Genomic DNA, 18,433 nt, shown 5'->3' with positions numbered 1-18,433 from the left:
TTGAACCATCCACATTTTGTTTGTTTATTTTTTTCTCTTTTTCACTGACTTTGGGGGAGGCTATTGTGTTTTCTTTTTGTTTTCCAGGTTGATTTAAGGAAAAAAAAAAAAAAAAAAAGTGAAAGCTCTTGGAAAGCTTAACTAAACCCTGTTTGCCATTAGAGTTACTGCAGTATGAGGATACTTCCCCCATATGTTCTTCCACTCAAGCAGCTGAGTCCATAAATTCCCACAGCTGCACCATTAGCCACCCAGGCCGCCTCCATCCCGGAGCACGCAGCGAGCGCTGAGTGTTTGTCTTCCATGTGCTGCTTCCATACTTCTTCCTGGAAAGCTGAGGTATTTTTTTCAACTTCCTGCTTGCAACAGCTCTGACTTCACTAAGAGCTGTTGTGTTTTGACACTGCAGATAAACAGAGAGAAGAAAAAGAAGAAGAAGAAGAAAATCTGTTTTATGGGGGGAAGAAGAAGGTGGTGGGGAGGGAAGAAAAAAAAATTCTGTACCTCCCCGTCGGGGAATCGAACCCCGGTCTCCCGCGTGACAGGCGGGGATACTTACCACTATACTAACGAGGAACTGTACGAACAAATATCTGCGTCCAGCCCCTAAATTCTTTCTCCAAACGCACGTCCCTCCTCTCGGCTTAACCGCCGTTCTCGCCCATTCGCGCAATGCGCCATGGGGGTTGTAGTCTCCTACTCGCTGCCTTTCACCCCTTCCCACAGGACGCGGAACTACGCGTCCCAGCGGCCCCCGCGCGCTCCTGGTGGCGCCGTCCCTGAAGTGGGCGGCGCGGCCGGGACACCCGCCGGCGGTGGCTCGTCTGGGCTCGGATCTGCACGGGTCGGGCGGGAGCCATGGCGGCGGCGGACACGAGCTCCTTCTCCTCGCCCTCGTGCTGCCTCACGCGCCACCTCTACCTGCGCTGCCGCGTGGACTTCGGCGCGCGGGCGCTGCGCGGCACCGCGGCGCTCACGGCGCGCGCCGAGCGCGAGGCGCTGCGTTGCCTGGTAACGGCGCGGCGGGGTCCGCGGCGGGGCGGCCTGCGCGCGGCCGCGGCCGTTGGCGCCGTTGGGGCCGTTGGGCTGTGGCGGCGGCGGCGAGGCTGGGCCCGCCGGCTCCCCGTGGCCCTTCGGCGCCCCTCCCGGGGTGCGGGCACGAGGGAGTTGTCCCCGTGGCGCTTGGGAGGGACAGGGAGCAGCGGGAATGCGGATTTCCCCGCACAAATGGCCAGGAGCCCCCTGCCCGGTGGATGGGGATAAAGCAGAGCCCTTAGAGAGCCGCCCTTACGCCTTTCTCTCTTCAGAGTGCTTTTATTTTGCCGGCTATTTTCGTCATCTAGCATGTTTCTTTAATGCGGGTGAAAGCAAAACCTTTACACCTTGACGTGCACAGGTTTTGTTTGTTTGTTTCTGCTAGCTTTATAAATTCTCTTAACTTCTGTGGGCAGAAGTTGTTTTTTGGTTTTTCTTTTTTTTTTTTCTGACAGTTTTAAGTTCAATATCACTGTCTTAAAAGTCATTTACTCCCAATAGTCAAAACAGTTGCTCTTTTTTTTTTTTTAAGATTTACTTATAAGCACCTTTTTTCTTCACGTAGACTTGTTTTAAGATTTGATGAGTGCTACGCTAATTATTGCAGTACTTGACATGCGTATAATTTGCTTCATTACAGGTCTTGGATACAAAAGACCTCCAGATATTTAAAGTGACAGTAAACGGACAGGATGCAAAATTTTGCTTTGGCCCAAAGCACAGTTTCAAGGGGACTCCACTGGAAATTACCTTTCCTTTTGAATTGAGAAGGTATGTACCTTTTCCTGTTCCTTTAGAGGGTTTCCAAACATGCAGTGTAAGGAACTGTCTGTCTGCAGAGCCATTGTATAAAGCTGGTGAAGAGAATTAAGGTGTTATGTGTTATACAGTCTTGTAGTTGAATATTAATGTTTAGCAGTCATTAGACAGCTAAAACTTCAGGACTGTTTGTACTTGTGTCCAGGTCTGATATAATCTATGAAGTAGCTTTCTAAAGAGAGTTGAGTAGCAGAATGATGCGGAACATCTCACAGTTATTCTGGGGCTTCTCATTAGTGATATTCTTCCTTCTGCTTCAGCTACCTCAATTTTATCTTGTTCAAAATTGCTTCACCAGAGTGTATATGGAATTACAGGCCCCGTTTGCCGTGCTTTTATACACAGACTGATTGTGCTTTCCCATAGAAGTGCAGATTGCCACTATGATTAGTTGAAAAGGTATTTTCAGATAATGAAAAAGTTGTCATATTGTTTAGAGGCTGACATCTCTAAACACTGGAACTTGGGCTTTGGCAGCCTATGTTTAGCTCATTCTTCAAGTTGTGTGAAAAAAAAAAAGCTGTTGCCAAATTACAACGTGGTCTTCTAATTGTCTGCTTTCTGGGATGTAGCTCTGGGACATCTCATGCTCAAGGTAAAAGCTGTGATTGTATAAGGAGGCTTCGTTTTTGTGAAGATCATTTTGGATTAAGTTGTCTTTTAACTATTCAGTTTTCAAAAGTGGTTACTACTAGAAACTCATGTTTGCTTCCTAATATTTTTCTTCCTTCTCTGAATTAGTACAGTTTAGAAGAATGTGTTGACGTGGAAGAAAATGGAATATCACACATTAGCTGTTATTTTTGTTAGATAGGAGCAGTAGCAGAGAGCCTTGCAGAATGCCCTGCCTGTCCCTTTTGCTCTGATGTGAGCCTGAAAGAATGAAGTATGTGAACAAACAGACAGTGTGGGAGGCACAGGGAATTGTTTCATTTGTTTGACTTTTCTTGCTAGATTTTCTTGTAAGAAAAAAGCTACAGATAGGGAGTTATGAGCCCTAAGAATAAATTCCTAAGAACTCATTACCTTCTATTTGTGCTAATGTCCCATGTATATCTTAATAAACCATTGATAGGAAAAGTTAAGAGTTACAACTTCAAGTTTTGACTGTTCAATGAGAGTATGTGCCTTATGGTGATGTGAATTATTTTTTCTTTTGTTTTTGAATGTGTACTTTGGAATGCTGGTTGTAAACTCAGTACATGTATGTGGTCGGCTTATCTAATGCCCAGCTGCTCCGATCAGCTGAAGTTTGTTCTGATTGCGTTGTTAATTACAGAGAGTTGCAGGAACTCTCTGGAGAGTTGCGAGCGACAGAATCAATATATGTCTGTATTGCTGTTGGTGCTGATGATGGTTTTGTTCTGTTTTTAAAAAATTAGTGTGTGCTTGTGTCATCTTTCATGTGTGGGATCTCCTATTGGTGCCTGTCATGCACATAGCTATTAGCTTTTCTTGAGTCCTCAGTAAAATTGAAGCATTTTGCATTTTTTTCTCATTAACCCTATGTTTTTTTCAGGGTTTTCTGTAATTTCTATTTCTAGTAATTTATGTTCTGCTAAAGGATCAGCTTCATAGGACCTAACATCAGTTGCAAATTCTAAATATTTTGGCTTGCAGAATGCTCAGTTCTTATGTTATGACAAGTACTCCCTATACAGGCTTCACAGACTCTTCTTTTTCTACTTAATACAGTGTAGGGTTTTTTATACTTACGTATGTAGTTGTGGGGATATATGTGCTTAGCTGGTCCTCATAGTTCAAAGAAGTCCATACTCTTGGGCTGATCAAGAGGACTTAGGAAATTTAGAGGCAGCAAAAATAATTTTAAAAAGTGTCTTGAGACTTTAACACTGAAGTAAAATATCTAATTGTTACTATGCTTGTATCCTAACTGAAAGGGCAAAGTTGTTTTACTATGCTGCTACTTCTTTCTTTCAATGCTTTTGAATAGTGCTGCAAAACTTAGTGTTCTGTTTTTCAGAAATGGTTGTAAAGGAATTCTGAACAGTAATCAGGAGTTGTCAGAACTATCTGACCATATTCTTTGTTGCACAGAGGACAAGAAGCAATCGTTGAAATCTCTTTTGAAAGCTCCCCGACGTCTTCAGCTCTGCAGTGGTTTACTCCAGAGCAAACTTCTGGAAAGAAACATCCATTCCTCTTCAGCCAATGCCAGGTTAAGTTGACTATTGTTTTTAAAGGTGGTTTTTACATACTATTGTGGTTTCCCCCAGGTTTTGAAGAGTAGGAGAGGAAACTTGTAGACTTGTTCAGCACAGAATATATTGTTGCTGCCCAGTCCTCTAATGGGATTATGTATATCTGAGCATGCTGGCATTGTATACTGTGCAAACATACGTAACCGAGTAGTCCTCCCTGCAAGCGAAGACCTTTACTAAGGCTAGCAAGCAAAAGTACGTAGCTTCTATAATAGGGTATGTCAGCTTCTATAATAGGGATTGTCAAAAGTCATAAAAATACTTAATAAATCAAGATATTGCCGAGATTTTGTTATATATTTGGAATTTAATAATTGCAGAACTACTGTACCCTTTCCAGTATTTCTTTTGAATAGAATATCTAGATATTCTAGAATATCTAGAATATTTTGAAGAATATCTAGTCCTTTCCAGTCAATACATGTGTCTGTTTATCTGTTTTGTCTACCATTATTTCTTTTAGCAAATCCTTAATTATAAAAATCACTAGAAACGGTAAGTGGAAGGAGATACTGATTTGTGGCTAATGAATTCTCTGTAGGGGTTGTGCAGATTTCCAGTATATTAGTTTGATATAATTCTAGTCCCATCTATAAGAAAGATTTTTTTTAACATATTTTCACAGATTTTCTTTTTTTCCAGGCTACCCACTGCAGAGCCATCCTTCCCTGCCAAGATACTCCTGCAGTGAAACTAACCTACTATGCAGAGGTAGATGAACCTGAGTTGTGTGTATCTAAAGAAAGACTACCATGACAATGGGTGAATTTTTCTTGGACCTTCCCAAATATTATCTAAAACAAAAATGCAATATTGAGTGTTAGTTTTCTGTAGTAGCTGAAAGCTGCTCATCTTCTCTGTGGCACTTCTCTAGCTTTACTTTTTCATATATATATACTGAATGTTTTTCTTTGTTCATATGTATCTTTTTTTCCAAAAGGAAAAAATGCAGCTAGAATTGGAAAAGAAATATGTACCTAAACTAAGAAAATCTGACTGTAAAACGACCAAATGGGCTCTAAAGTAAAAAATAATTTAAATTATTTTCCTTCAAGGATTTAAAAATAATTTCCCCTATATGTTCCGGTGAATAGTTGTGGTATCTTTGCAGTATCAGTATAAGTAGCCTAATTGGTTAGGGAAGCAAAAAGTGAGATGTGTATCGTGATGGTCAGTAATATAAAGTATGTGAAACCTTGACTGTTTCTCAGTGAGAGTCTGTTGGCTTAATCAAATATTAGTCAGCCTTCAATGCAAAATTTTCTCAATGCCTCTATTCTGCTTGAGAGGGAAAAATTAATGACAGCAAAATAAATCTGGACTACTTTTTTGCTATAACTCCCTTATAGTGTATTATATAACAAAGATGATTGGCTCTGTTGAGAAAAAATGACTTTGCTGTTGTTTGTAGTACCTGAATGCCTAATGGCTGGATAATCTTCTTCCAGGTATCTGTTCCTAAAGAGTTGGTGGCTCTCATGAGCGCTCATCGTGTCGGAGAGACGCCCGACCCTGAGGACAGCAGTCGCAAGATCTACCGTTTCAGTCAAAATGTGAGTGCTGCAGCCTAGGGCAGAGAGGGCAGTGGGGTTGTTACTCCCAACTTAGGCACATGTGGTTCATGGTGGTTCATGGTGGTTCATGGTGGTTCTTATTATCACCAGTAAATCTTAGGACTACCAATGGGGCCTTTGCTGCTATAAAAAGATATTACAGATATTCCAACTCTCTAAATCTGAAAAGTCAGCTGATACTGGTGGTGTTTCCTAGTCATTTGACGTTCCAGGGGAAGCCTGTGGAGTTTGAAAATGCTTTGTATGCTCAGAGTTAGTCCTGTAAATTCCTTCTGTTCTTATGGGTACTTGGGAACCAAGGAGTAGGCTTTAATAACATGGGAGTGAGCTTTGAAAGTCAGATCCTGCAAATTTTGAGATTGCCAGGAACTTGTCAATGAAGCTGAGCAGTGGAATCAGCTTGAAGTTGACTGTATATATTCTGATAACAGGAACTTTTGAAAGGGTGAAAGCTTCAATTTTTATGAGTGCCTCCAGCTAATTAAGTGTTACCATTCTTAGGACAAAGTTGCCATTCTTTGGATGAAGTTCCATGAAATGGTGCAAGTAGTTCAGTGACTCCCTACTTCTAACACTGGAGTCTCTCCTTTATCTCCTGCCTTTATTGCTTTCACTGCTTTCTGTGTGCCAGATCTCATGCTTAAGATTTCATGGTAACGCTACTATATTTTGCCAAACTGTCAAAAAAACATAAATAAAAAATGAAAAAAAGGGGGGCGTGGTGGGGAGAGGCTTGTAAACTGGAGTGTTGAAATTGCAAGGCAGGATGGAGTCGTGTGGCCGGGGGGAGAGTGGAACCTTCTCTGAGCTAGAGCAGCTGTTAGGATGACTTGGCTGTTATGTGAAACTTGAGAGGATACAGAGAAGTCTGTCACTTTATATCTATGAGCTCTTCAGTATGCAGTATTTTACCTGCTCTGTTGAGCTAGAAACATTTGCCACTCAGCCTAGTGGATAAGGCTTGTGTGTTGGGGGAGTTGTTATCTAGTGGACTTGTATGGAATAAAACAAAAATTGGTCTAATTGAAATTATGCTACCTGTGATCAATGTAATATAAAACACCATTGCATCTCTAAAATCTAATTTTGCTCCTGCATGGCCAGGCTGGTAAGAAGCGTAGTGGAGAGCAGCTTCTCTGAAGTGAATTTATAATCTGAGAGCCATTGAGATTTGAAGAATTCAGAATTTTGTATCAGTGAATCAGGCATCAAAACACAGGGATTCATTAATCTTGCTTTCTAACCAGTAGATAACATAAATTTGTGGACTTAAGTCCTTTCAAGAGTATATTTTATAGTTTAATATGTAAACTAAAACACTCATGACAATAAAAGTATTTCAGTAAATAATATCAAAATGGTTTGGTGATAAATTGTGGATTAAAATTTTATCAAAAACTTTGTCAAATTAAAGTGGAACTTCAGCAGGTTTATGCATCTCCTATATCTTCCTTCCATAAATACTCATGGATCTGAAATGAGTATGGAAAACTAACTTTTTTTTTCTTTATATATTATATGTATGTTCACATTAGCAAACTGGCTGCATTTTTATGTATGCTTACATTGCAGAATTTTTCTTTTCAAACAGACATGCTGCAGTTTTGTGGCTTTTGCCTGAAGGATCTCTGAAATAAGTGTTTGTCACAAATAAAGGCAAAAATTCATGCTGGGGAATAAAAGCAGGGCCTTTATTCTAATGCCAGGCGGGATATTGTGGAGGAAGTGCACGTGCTCCTTTATTTACTAAAATCAGTGGTGTTGATACCTTGCACTACAAGTACATTTTTTGATGTTCTCCATTAGGTTCCAATACCTTGCTACTTGATTGCTTTAGTAGTTGGAGATTTGGAAAGCAGGTGAGTAAAAATGTAAATGCTAATAACTATAGAAACTGTTCAGAAAGTTCTCTTCTGTTGTTTGATATTGTGTTTCATGTGTTTAGCAGTCTTACAGATAATGTTCAATGAAACTATTTAACTTTCTTTTCATCCTGGAACTGAACTTCATTTTATTCTATAGTGCCTCACCTGGTTTAATTTATATTTTGGAACTCTTTATTTACATCAAAATGTATACGTGTTGATATGCTTTTGCATCATTTTTTGATTGTAATATACTTTCACTGTAGGAAAAAGCTATACTACGAAGAGTTTGGAATTGTTTGGAACCACTGAGAGTTGAGATTTTGTATTAATATATTTTTTATTTTAGCTCAGATACTGTTATTTTTCTCATCCAGTACTAGGTGAACTTTCTCATGTATGAAAGGCAGATATTGACAGTTTCAGTCTCACTGCTCCTCTGTCATTCTAGCCCAAAATAATACTTTCATATTAGCATGTTACAATATGTTCAAATGTGTGGATGTGTTTCTCATTTAATCTATTCACTGGAGAGTAAATGTACGCGTTTTGTTTTGTTTGCTGAAGCACTCTAATGAGATTCTTCAGCAACGCAGGTCACTCCTAAGCCCCTGAAACACCTTACACTCTCTATGTTAGTTCCCCATGGAATTGCTCCCAGTTCATTGCATCTAACTGGAGCTTTTGCTTTCGACAGAGAGATTGGCCCACGGACTTTGGTATGGGCTGAAAAGGAGCTAGTGGATAAATCAGCCTATGAATTTGCTGAGGTGGGTAATTAACAAAAAAAAATCTGTATACCTACCTTTTGATGTAGTACTGAAAAAGGAACATATTATATTTCAGTGTTTTGTTCATGTCTTTTTTCGGCACCCCTCCTTTCTCCACTTCCCATCTCCAAGAAGATGCCATTCGCAAGCACAAAGCTGCTATTGAGTATGATGAATAAGGGCTGATACAGAGTCTTGTGCTCACTTTACATGTGGAAGCTCTCAGGCTGAGAGAGAATTAAGTGTTGGTCAATAGCTTGAAACTGCTTTGGAGTTACAGATAGGTGTCTTCTTAGAAACTGATGTGAATTCTTGTTTCAGACTGAAGCTATGCTGCAAACGGCAGAAGATTTAGCAGGACCTTATATATGGGGCCAGTATGATCTGCTAGTCTTACCACCTTCTTTTCCTTATGGTGGCATGGAGAATCCTTGCCTTACTTTTGTAACTCCAACACTCTTGGTAAGCATTACCCTTCCAGAAATCACCTTTCCTTAGAGCTTCCCGCAATGTTTGGATATTAATATGTAGACTGGATTAATCTTCCTACCAGAAAAAAATGTAAATGGTTTTGCCTTCTGTAGAGTCATATGTAAAATATTATGCTGGTATATTTTCAGTTTTACTTGAACAAATAACTACATGTCTTTTTTTATCTTTTTTTTGTAGGCAGGTGATCGATCTCTGTCAAGTGTAAGTACAAAATATGTTCATATCTTCAAATAGAACTGGAAATTGCATCTTAACTTGTTTTGTAGTGAATGTGTGCAGGTGTGGTCTTTTGTTCACTGGGTGAATTAAAACCCAAGAATACTTGGACGTGGCCATCATGCCATTATTATTCTAGGGGTGATTGTTTTCTTCCTTGTCTTTGTACAACTTTCCAGCAGTGCCGTAGTTGCTCACGTGGGAAAGTAGTAATAGTCTGTCATTTCACATGTGGCCAGTATTCTGTAAATGTGCTTTCACATAAACAAGCATATATGCCATATGTTGCTAGTGAGTTTGTCTCTGTGGCTTCCAGGCCACAATTTCAAAATTATTTCTGCAGAGGGTGCAGTTAGGCTAGTCATCCTCTAAATAAAATTCCTATGGATAAGTTTACAGAGCTGTGAATATTATTTGGCTTTCAGAATATAAAGTAGTAAATATCATCCCGTTTTATTTTTTCATTTCTGTTGGTATTTGGTGGTTAATTTTCCAGAGGAGTCTAAGATGTAGATCTGTCATTGTTTTCTATGTTTTAGGTTATTGCTCATGAAATCTCTCACAGCTGGACAGGAAACTTGGTAACAAACAAAACATGGGAGCATTTTTGGTAGGTAGAATATTGAGTGCCATAAAAAATATGTTTTAAATTCAAGATGTAAAGAAATCAAGGAAATGAATGTTGCCATCTTACCTATGCTGACTTTATCAATATGTTTCTAGGCTAAATGAGGGACACACTGTATACTTGGAACGCAGGATTGGTGGTCGGTTGTTCGGCGAGCAGTTAAGGCAATTTCAGGCACTGGGAGGCTGGAGAGAACTGCAGAATACGGTAACTATCATTAAACTTAGGAGAGCTTTCAGTTAGGCTTAAATTTAAACATAAATAAACATGCTGCATTTAACGTTTTGCAGAAGTAAGATGCATCTCTCAACTTTATTGATATTTTTGGGAGGATGAGTAGCTTTGGTTTTCAAAGCATTTGTTGTCTTCTCAAGGTAAATAGCTTGGTATGCTCAGTCAGAGGTTAGATAAAGCTTTCTGAACTGCTTGAAGTTGTTCTGTAAGGATGGATATCTCTTCCAGACTCTTTTGATTCTTCCAGAGTATGGCTAAACTGCAATATTAACTGGTAGTGTAGTGGGAAGTAGCTGAGAACTTGTCAAAACTATTTGCAGCATGACTGTTTCCTCAGCTGTCGGAATTTGCAATGCCTAATGCAAGAACCTGATTTTTTTTTCCGTATTGTGTTATAATTGAGTAAGTTTCTAATCATCTCTTCCTTTCTAAGAAGATCCCTTTCCAGAGACTAGAGAGCATAGTTAAGTTTAGATTTCAGACTTTTGATCTGTGATAAGCATAGCCCCTTCTCATTCTGCTTGATGGCTCACTTACCTGTTCTACTGTGAATGCTTCCTTGTTGTACATGATTTAAACAGGCGATATAAAGAATAAACTATTTAATTTATAAAGCTGCTATTTAGGTGTAGCTCAGTAGGCACTTGTGATTAAGCCAGCTGTTATAGTAATTAACTACTTTAAAATGGCAGAGGCGTGGAGTGATGGATCCTAGATCCTAACATCTTTGTTTGATAGGGTGTCGAACACTGATACGATAAAATGAGAAAACAGTCGAGTGAGTACTGGGCAAACTCAGAGCTTCAGGAAGAAGAATGAGATGATGTCTTAAAATAAGACCATCTCAGTCTAGGGTGTGTGATACCTTTGTAGATCTGCTTAGCAGTGATTTGCTGAATATTTGCCGTTCTGGATGAAATTTTCTTACATCTTTGTCACAGATAAATACACTTGGAGAAACGAATCCTATAACTAGCCTAGTCCCTAATCTGAATGAGGTAGATCTGGATACTGCCTATTCATCTGTTCCATACGAGAAAGGCTTTGCTTTGCTGTTTTACCTTGAGCAACTTCTTGGAGGACCAGGTAAGTGTTAGTCAGAGCTTACTTTTTATTCTTTCATATTTTAAATTCAAACACTGAAGCAGTTGTTTGTTTTTACTGTTAGATGTCTTCATTGGCTTCCTGAAGATGTACATTCAGCAGTTTGCTTATAAGAGCATAACAACTGAGGACTGGAAGAAGTTTTTGTACTCCTACTTCAAGGATAAGGTTGGATGATATTTTAAACTAACTGATTGAAACTTTTTATGTGGAACAGTGACATAGGTCAGGAATTATGTTCTGTAAGGAGCTGTCCTATATCTTTCTGCTCTTTAGATAAAGATCTTAGTGCAGGGTAGTCTGAAATCTTACTATGATGACTTTTTGTTATATTGTGCGTTTTCCAAAGATTAGGATTAGATTTTAATAGGATTCCTCAGCTTCACTGGAGGGATTTGTTGTTGTGGTTTTTAAACAAAAGTTGAAACTAATTTTCATAGGGTATGTTTTTCTATAAAAGTACATTTTAAATTGAGTAAGAATTCATATTGCTTGCAGGCAGATGTTCTCGATAGAGTTGACTGGAACTCCTGGCTGCACGCTCCCGGAATGCCCCCCGTGAAACCTGCGTGAGTGCTGGCTGCCGGCCTCTTTTGAGCTGCTCTTGCCCTCCTTCTGATTCCACCTCATTTTCCAAACAGTCACATAGCAGCTGGTAAACAGAGATAAAGTTTTCCCACACATCTTTGATCAGGAAATGTCCTGGTACTTTATAGAAATTGATACACACATATATGTGTGTGTGGAGAGAGGGAATTTTGCTCTTAGTCTTAGAAAATTCCTTTTGCTTTGAAAGGTGCTATTGAAGTTTTTTATTTATTTCCCACCAACCAAGCACTATGGGAATATTTTCTTTTTAACTACAAACTGTAATACATTTACAATTAGACATTGTGTATGCTCAGAAATATCCATCATCTTAGGACAGAAGTTTATGGCATAGAGGGACAGTGTCACCTATGTACAAAACACTTGCAATTACTGAGAGAAGTGAAAACACAGGAGGATGTTTCATGCTAGTAGGTCTGTAGTAAATTGTGTTGCAGCATCAAGTTGGAGCCTATGATGAGCCATTTGAAAGAAATTTCTAAGCATACTTGTGGAAATGCTGTAGGAGCTACTGGTGTTTCCAAAGTGTGATCCTTTGTTTTTCCTCTTCGACAGATATGATATGACACTAGCAAATGCTTGTGTTGCCTTGAGCCAAAGATGGATCAAAGTGAGTGCTTAAAGAATTTGTCGGAGGTTTCTGTGCCTGGTTTCTGTGTCTTGCAAAACTAATTTTCTTTGTACAAACTGAGTTGTTCCCTTCTGAAGCCTACCATTTGCTGAGAGGGAATTTATTTTACGGTGATGGTTTTGCTGCCAGGGGTTTTGCATTTCATAAAGTAACCTTTCATCATATAGTCTGTGGATTTGCTTCTGTATTTGGCATGGATTGCATATTTTAACAAGGCACCCAGCCAGCCTTGTGTCATGCACACAAAGCTGGGCTGAGATTATTCTTTTTGAATGGCTAATACTACAGCTTTTGTATTTTGATTAAAAACAAATGCCAAGGTATCTCTACATTACTGATTACGTTGTATTAGCAGTGCTTGCCCCTTATTAAGTGTTATGTATTTCTCATCAAAATCTAAAATATGTACAAAATCCTAAATATATATGCATCACAGTAAGTAACTAATACCATGCAATTTCAACTAGAAAATGTATAATGTTAAGAGAGAATTCCACATATGTTTCTTTACTTAGTTTCATGGCTTTTTACTGTGCCATAATGTTTATCCTTAACTTTCCTCTTCTTGATGTTACTTTTTGTAGCAAAAGTGTTTTTTTGTTTGTTTATTTGTCAGAAAAAGCTGACAAAGATGAGTAGGGAGAAAGCAAATGAAAATTAAAAGGGAGACACTTAAACATCATATAGTACCTCAACCCCCCTGTTTTCTCCTTAGAATCTTGCATTTGTGCAGTTCTGGATATCACAAATCAGAATACTTTTATGTAAAACAGCTCAAAAGTAAATGGAGTTGTCCAAACACAAACAAATAAACTTTTGTTTTTGTATGCACTGAAATGCCTATTAAAAGCTTAAATGGCTCTTCTGTCTTTTAGGCAAAAGAGAGTGATTTGTGCTCATTCACCTCAGCAGACCTGAAGGGAATGTCATCTCATCAGTTGATTGAGTTCCTGGGACTGTTGCTTCTGGAGGTAAATGTGGGCCTGGTTTTTCAAAAAAAACGTGTGCTTGTTTTTCAAAAGCATATGCGGAAGCCTAAATGTGCTTTGGAAGTAAATTGCCTGTGTTGTTCTAATCTTGCTAAAATAATGGGCTTTCACCTTGGATAGTCATGAAAACTTTAACCATATCTTCCTGATGATGTTTGCTTCTTCCTCTGGTAAGCTACACAGGAGTTCTTTGAATTGGAAAGTGGAAAGAAAAACAGAAGTTGTTTGAACTTGCCTGTATTTGTGTCATTTAAACAAGCTACAGGTATCTTCAAGTTCTTTTGTGCAGTTTTTAGAATGTTCTAGTAGCACTGGGCGTGATTTTTTGCAAACATCCGTGTTTAATGAGAGGGTGAAAGGAACAAACAATTACATTTATCACAGAAGGCTTTTTATTTTACCTTTACCGCATTAGTCTCCCCTCAAGAGCTTGTTTATATTCTGAAGTGCCTGGATTGGAGTGCACATCTGGCTTATTCTGATTTTGCCCTTTCCTTTTCTAGGCACCACTTTCAGCGTCACACGTGAAACGGATGCAGGAAGTGTACAACTTCAATGCTGTAACCAACTCTGAAATAAGATTCAGGTTTGTTCTATTTGGGCTTTTTTTATCTTTTACATTTTGTTTCCCCTAATCTTGAATAATTTCAGAAAACAAATTGTCCTGCTTCATAAATGATGACAGTTTTGCTCTTTTTAATCAGCTGATGTTCAGTAAAGCCATTACTTTTTACTTATATGCATGTGTAAGCATGCTTACTAAAGAGCAGTGTTCTATTACTTATGAAGTGGGTAAATTATTTAAATACATTCCTGCAGAAGAACAGACGGTGAACAGTGGACTAGCTCTGCTACATTCTCATGTGTCACGCTAGCAAGGGAACGTGATGATCTGGTAACTTAGCTGTTTGGAGGCGGTGTTGGATAATAGTGAGGCCCTTCTGTGGCTTGAGGAAATGCTTGAAAGATTCACCCAGGATTCGATCAGGAACAGATCTTCTGGCCCAGGCTACTGATTTCTTCTTAGGCTAACAGCCCCATGTTTTTTCTGCACAACCTGAAGTTTTTTGGTATGTTTTAATGCCTCTTATCACAAAGCTCTTTGTCTCTCCAAAAGATTTAATTTCAGAGGAAGTTTCTAGACAATCAGGAAATGCTCATAGCCAAGCAGTTTGAGCTTACAATTCTTGTACCAACCTGAATATTCTATTTAGTATTTAAATATTCTTAAAACACACAGCTTGGGAGTAGAAAGAAAAGGCATCTTCACAAATAGTTGAAGAACTGCAAAGCTTGCTGCTGCAGCCTACTTTGGTACATTTGCAAGAGCAGAGAATAGTCTACCTTACTTATCTTATACTTTGTTTCCTATCACAATACCTGTAAGTATTTTAAGTATACAGTATAATTCATGGTTCTCATAACAAGATATTATTTTTAAAACAAAATAATTGTGTGCCCATCCTGATGAGAGTTTTCTTTTTTTAATGGCTTGATCAAATATAATGATTGCTACGTAACTGGGCTGTAATTCTGAATCATGCAATTGGACACTATTGTAATATAAAAGAAATGCATAGTTCTTGGAGAAACTTTGACTGAAAAAATAGAAAAGAAAAAGATCTTCAAAGTCAACTTCTCTTTTTAAATAAGCAATTCATGCACTAAGTATTTTATATTGAAGTTAGCAGTAGACTCCCATTCCTGTGGTTATGTAGTACAGCAGTGAGCATTTGTGGAAGGAGAATCTGAAAGTGACTGACTGCTGCAGGTGGAAATGAAGGAGAAATAAAAATGTATTTCCCCCCCAGATGGCTGCGCCTCTGCATCCAGGCCAAGTGGGAAGAAGCCATTCCTCTGGCCCTGAAAATGGCGACAGATCAAGGCAGAATGAAGTTTACTCGACCCTTGTTCAGGTGAAAATAATCTTCAAAGTTTAGGAGCTCACATTGACAGTCTTAGTGTTTGGATTTGATATAATGATGTATATACACAAGTACTTAAGACTTGGTATATTAACATATGGACATAACCATTTAAGTCATGTAATACAGAATCTTATGTTTGGTTTGGGGATGATAATCTTTGGATGATAATCTTCAGAATTATCTCTTTTTTTCCTTTTTTTTTTTATGTATCTTAATATGAAGATTTCAAGGGAAAAGTAAAACTTAGAGGTGAAAATCCGCATTAACCTGTGTTTTCATTGCTTTTTGTGACACTGTATTTTTTACAGGGATCTCTACAATTTTGACAAGTCCCGAGATCTGGCTGTCAAGACATTTCTGGAGCACAGAGCTTGTATGCACCCAGTCACTTCAATGCTGGTGGGCAAAGACTTGAAACAGGATCAGTGACACATCTCTGAAACATTCTTGGTCGCGGGGAGCAAAGAGAAGACTGACCCTGTAACCTCTGCTGACACGCGTGCTTGGTTATCCCATAAAACATGCTGCTGCCTTGGTACTAATTCAGCTTAAAATGAAGCTTCCAAATCAATTTTTATATTTTGCACCCACAAGTGAAACTGTAGAATCACTAACTGGGAGAATGATTTTGTTACAAACATTTTTTAAAATACAAAACAGCTACTCTGTGATGCAGTCGTTTTTGTCAATTATGTGGAATTTAAAATTGTGGAGAATTAATTGGTGGATCTTGTCACTCTGTGCACAGCTTTCTTTTTCACAGCAACATTCATCTGAAACTTCCAAGTGTCTGAAGACTTAAAAAATAATAAATCTTTTTATTGCTCAGCCTATTTGTCCTTGTATTGATCTGTACAAAAAAAGTATCAAAATAATTTTCTCATGCTTTCCTGCATTGTGAGAGAAATATTTCACTTGATGTCGAGTAGCCATGAGTCCAAAAAGATTATGAAGGCCAGACTGGACCACAGCATTATTATGTCTGAGCAAAATTGTATTCTAGTCTTATTTGTCATGACCTTTAATATTAGTCAGTTCCTTAAATTGATCACAACATGGTGATTTTACTTAAGTGTTTCTATTGAATCCTATGTAGCGTGGTAATATTTTGAGGCAGCTGATTTTTTTTTTTAAAGCTGGAGAATCTTGCTACGCATTTAGTGACTTATTTAAATTATTTCATCCCACTTCATATTTTAAAATAATTCCAGTTGTTGTAGGGGAACTGAAGTTCAAGTCTTTCCCTCATGGATTTGACTTGAATATTGTTTTTTTTTTTTTTTTTTTTTTAACAAGTACTTTCACTAATATAACAGTGAAGAGAAAAGGATCACAAAGTAGGAAGACTGTAATTGTTTCAGCACTTTAGTCTGGGCACAGGAGTTGATATTTGAGGTAAAACTGTTATAATACTGCCATCTATAGATTGTTTTTTGAAGTGATTTGGAGAAGAATGGCATCCAAAAGCTAAAACTAATTAATTGAAATAGAAATAACCCCCTATCAAAAAGTAAGTGAAAGGAAATAGGAAAAAAAAAAACCCAACTATCTTTTGCAGGAGGAAAAACACCAAATATAATGGATTAAAGAACAATGCTTGAAGAGTGGAGAGAGTTTATCGATCAATTCTGAGTTTTAATTAGTTTAAGCTTATACAAGAGTCCTTATTTTAGCAGGACATTTATCTGTTCATGCTAGTAGTTCTAATATAAGTTAAGGCCAGAGCATATCTTGACAGAATTTTGTGGATTCAAGGCACCTTGCGTTGCTCCGTTAATCTGTATGTCTTAACCTATTCTAAGTTAACTTGATTTAAAAGAATAGAAAAATTAACATTCAGGGGCTGAAGGCAAAAATCATCATGGTGTTACCATTAAACTTGTGCTACTTAGCCTGTGAGAAACTGGAACAAAGGACACTAACTTTTTTTGAACTAAAATGGCAATTCCCTCTTGATTTAGTAGCTACTTCAATAGCTACTCTACAAGCAGCTTTCTTGTACAAAGGATCTAAGGAGCCGTTTGCTCTCTTCATGCTAGTCCCCTGAGTGATAACCTCTAGCAGAGAACTGGCTGAAATGCACCTGAAGGAGCAAGGACAAGATTCTGCTGGAAGGAAGTATCTGGTTTTGAAAGATTTTTGTCTCAAGCTACGGATTGCAAAGAAAGCTGCTACTGCCTTTGGCTTTAGAAAGGTTTGCTGTGTTAGTTGCTATGGGGTAATTCCCTTTTTCTTGCGGAAGGCCGTGTCTTACCCCTAGCCTGGGTGTGGGAACTGACTGCCAGCCAGGCTTGGTTCCTGCTGCTGGAGCCGGGATGGAGGTAGCGCCTGTGTGAGCAGCACCAAAGGCTGCCTCTGACCAGCACCAATGCCCTCTGCTGCGCTGCTGTCACCCCTGTGGAGGCTTCAGCCCATCTCCAGCAATGCCTCATTCCTGTGGGAACTCATCCCAGCTGAGTGCACTGCATAGCAGTTGTTTGGGGGGCTAGGAATAATATGTTGGATAGCATGAACTACAAATGTGTTGCTGTAGTTTTGTATTTAACAGTATAGGCACCTACAGCTCCTGTGTGGACATGGTCATTGCCAAGCTTTATTTAGCACCCGTTACCCCCTGTATCTGCACATCTTGCCCTCTCTGCTGGCATCTGCAAAGGAAGTTTGGTATGAGGCTCAGAAATGTGCAGGCACAGTCCAGTGTTTATTGATACCTGTTAGCGCAACATCCTCCAGAGCTCAAATTATAGAGTAGTGGAGGGTGGTTTATGAATTCTTTGTTTAATCTATAATGCAAAACTACCTTCTCAATTTTAGTGTGGGAATGAGCAAAGCGGATTTATTTCCTACACTGTCAGCCTGCTTCATCTTGCTCAGGGTAGAGGTGCAAGGCCATAATCTAGTGTCCTTTCAATCCCAGCAGCTGCCAGCAATCCTTAATGGGGCAAATACCTTCCAGCCTTGTCCTTTGTGCAGATATTAGTAACATCTACTGCCACGTAGGAGCTTCATTACCTCTTGTTAAATCTTCAAGGTCTTTGTACAGTTGCATTTCAGCTTATTTTGATTTATTTATCTATTTTTCTTGATGCATAAACTCTAGCTCCTGGGTTTTAATTTTTATCTATCTGGTACGATCTTTGGAAAAGTTCCTGTGTCAATGGGGTCCTTTTCCCTTTCCAGCAAAAGGGTGTGCTCCCTACGGTTGGTTTGATTGGATGAGTCGGATGAATCCATTGGTCTGGCTTGTTTACAAAGGTGGGGATCTTTGGAGGTGGATCTTTGCCTTTATCTGACAGCGGCACTGGGTCCGGCTGAGC

The 18,433-nt window shown here is 38.9% G+C and overlaps 1 protein-coding gene and 1 non-coding gene across 2 annotated transcripts; one reads left to right on the top strand and one right to left on the bottom strand.

Annotated features, from left to right (window-relative positions):
* Positions 1–504: 504 nt before the first annotated feature.
* Positions 505–576, bottom strand: TRNAD-GUC. The gene has a single exon. It is a non-coding gene; the product is annotated as a tRNA-Asp (tRNA).
* A 258-nt stretch (positions 577–834) lies between these two features.
* LTA4H (leukotriene A4 hydrolase) lies at positions 835–15,939 on the top strand. The gene is made up of 19 exons (XM_026053517.1): positions 835–1,011; positions 1,676–1,806; positions 3,913–4,033; positions 4,719–4,787; positions 5,525–5,629; positions 7,457–7,509; positions 8,213–8,285; positions 8,607–8,747; positions 8,955–8,978; positions 9,533–9,603; positions 9,717–9,828; positions 10,797–10,941; positions 11,024–11,127; positions 11,458–11,528; positions 12,124–12,178; positions 13,075–13,170; positions 13,692–13,774; positions 15,000–15,104; positions 15,425–15,939. The coding sequence occupies exons 1-19, from the start codon at positions 859–861 to the stop codon at positions 15,543–15,545; spliced, it is 1,833 nt and encodes a 610-aa protein (XP_025909302.1). The 5' UTR covers positions 835–858; the 3' UTR covers positions 15,546–15,939.
* The last annotated feature ends 2,494 nt before the right edge of the window (positions 15,940–18,433 follow it).

This window comes from Nothoprocta perdicaria, unplaced genomic scaffold (assembly GCF_003342845.1).
Source record: "Nothoprocta perdicaria isolate Ctin4 unplaced genomic scaffold, notPer1 scaffold_116, whole genome shotgun sequence".
Lineage (NCBI taxonomy): Eukaryota > Metazoa > Chordata > Aves > Tinamiformes > Tinamidae > Nothoprocta > Nothoprocta perdicaria.
Note: the sequence above shows the minus strand (reverse complement) of the source record. Positions and strands in the feature narration are given on the sequence as shown.

What these genes read in the sequence shown, in the direction of transcription:
- LTA4H (XM_026053517.1), top strand. Translation starts at nt 859, where the DNA reads ATGGCGGCGGCGGACACGAGCTCCTTCTCCTCGCCCTCGTGCTGCCTC. An exon ending in GGAGAGAACTGCAGAATACG is followed by an intron (nt 9,829 to 10,796) that starts GTAACTATCATT and finishes TCTTTGTCACAG; the next exon opens with ATAAATACACTTGGAGAAAC. An exon ending in ATGCCCCCCGTGAAACCTGC is followed by an intron (nt 11,529 to 12,123) that starts GTGAGTGCTGGC and finishes CCTCTTCGACAG; the next exon opens with ATATGATATGACACTAGCAA.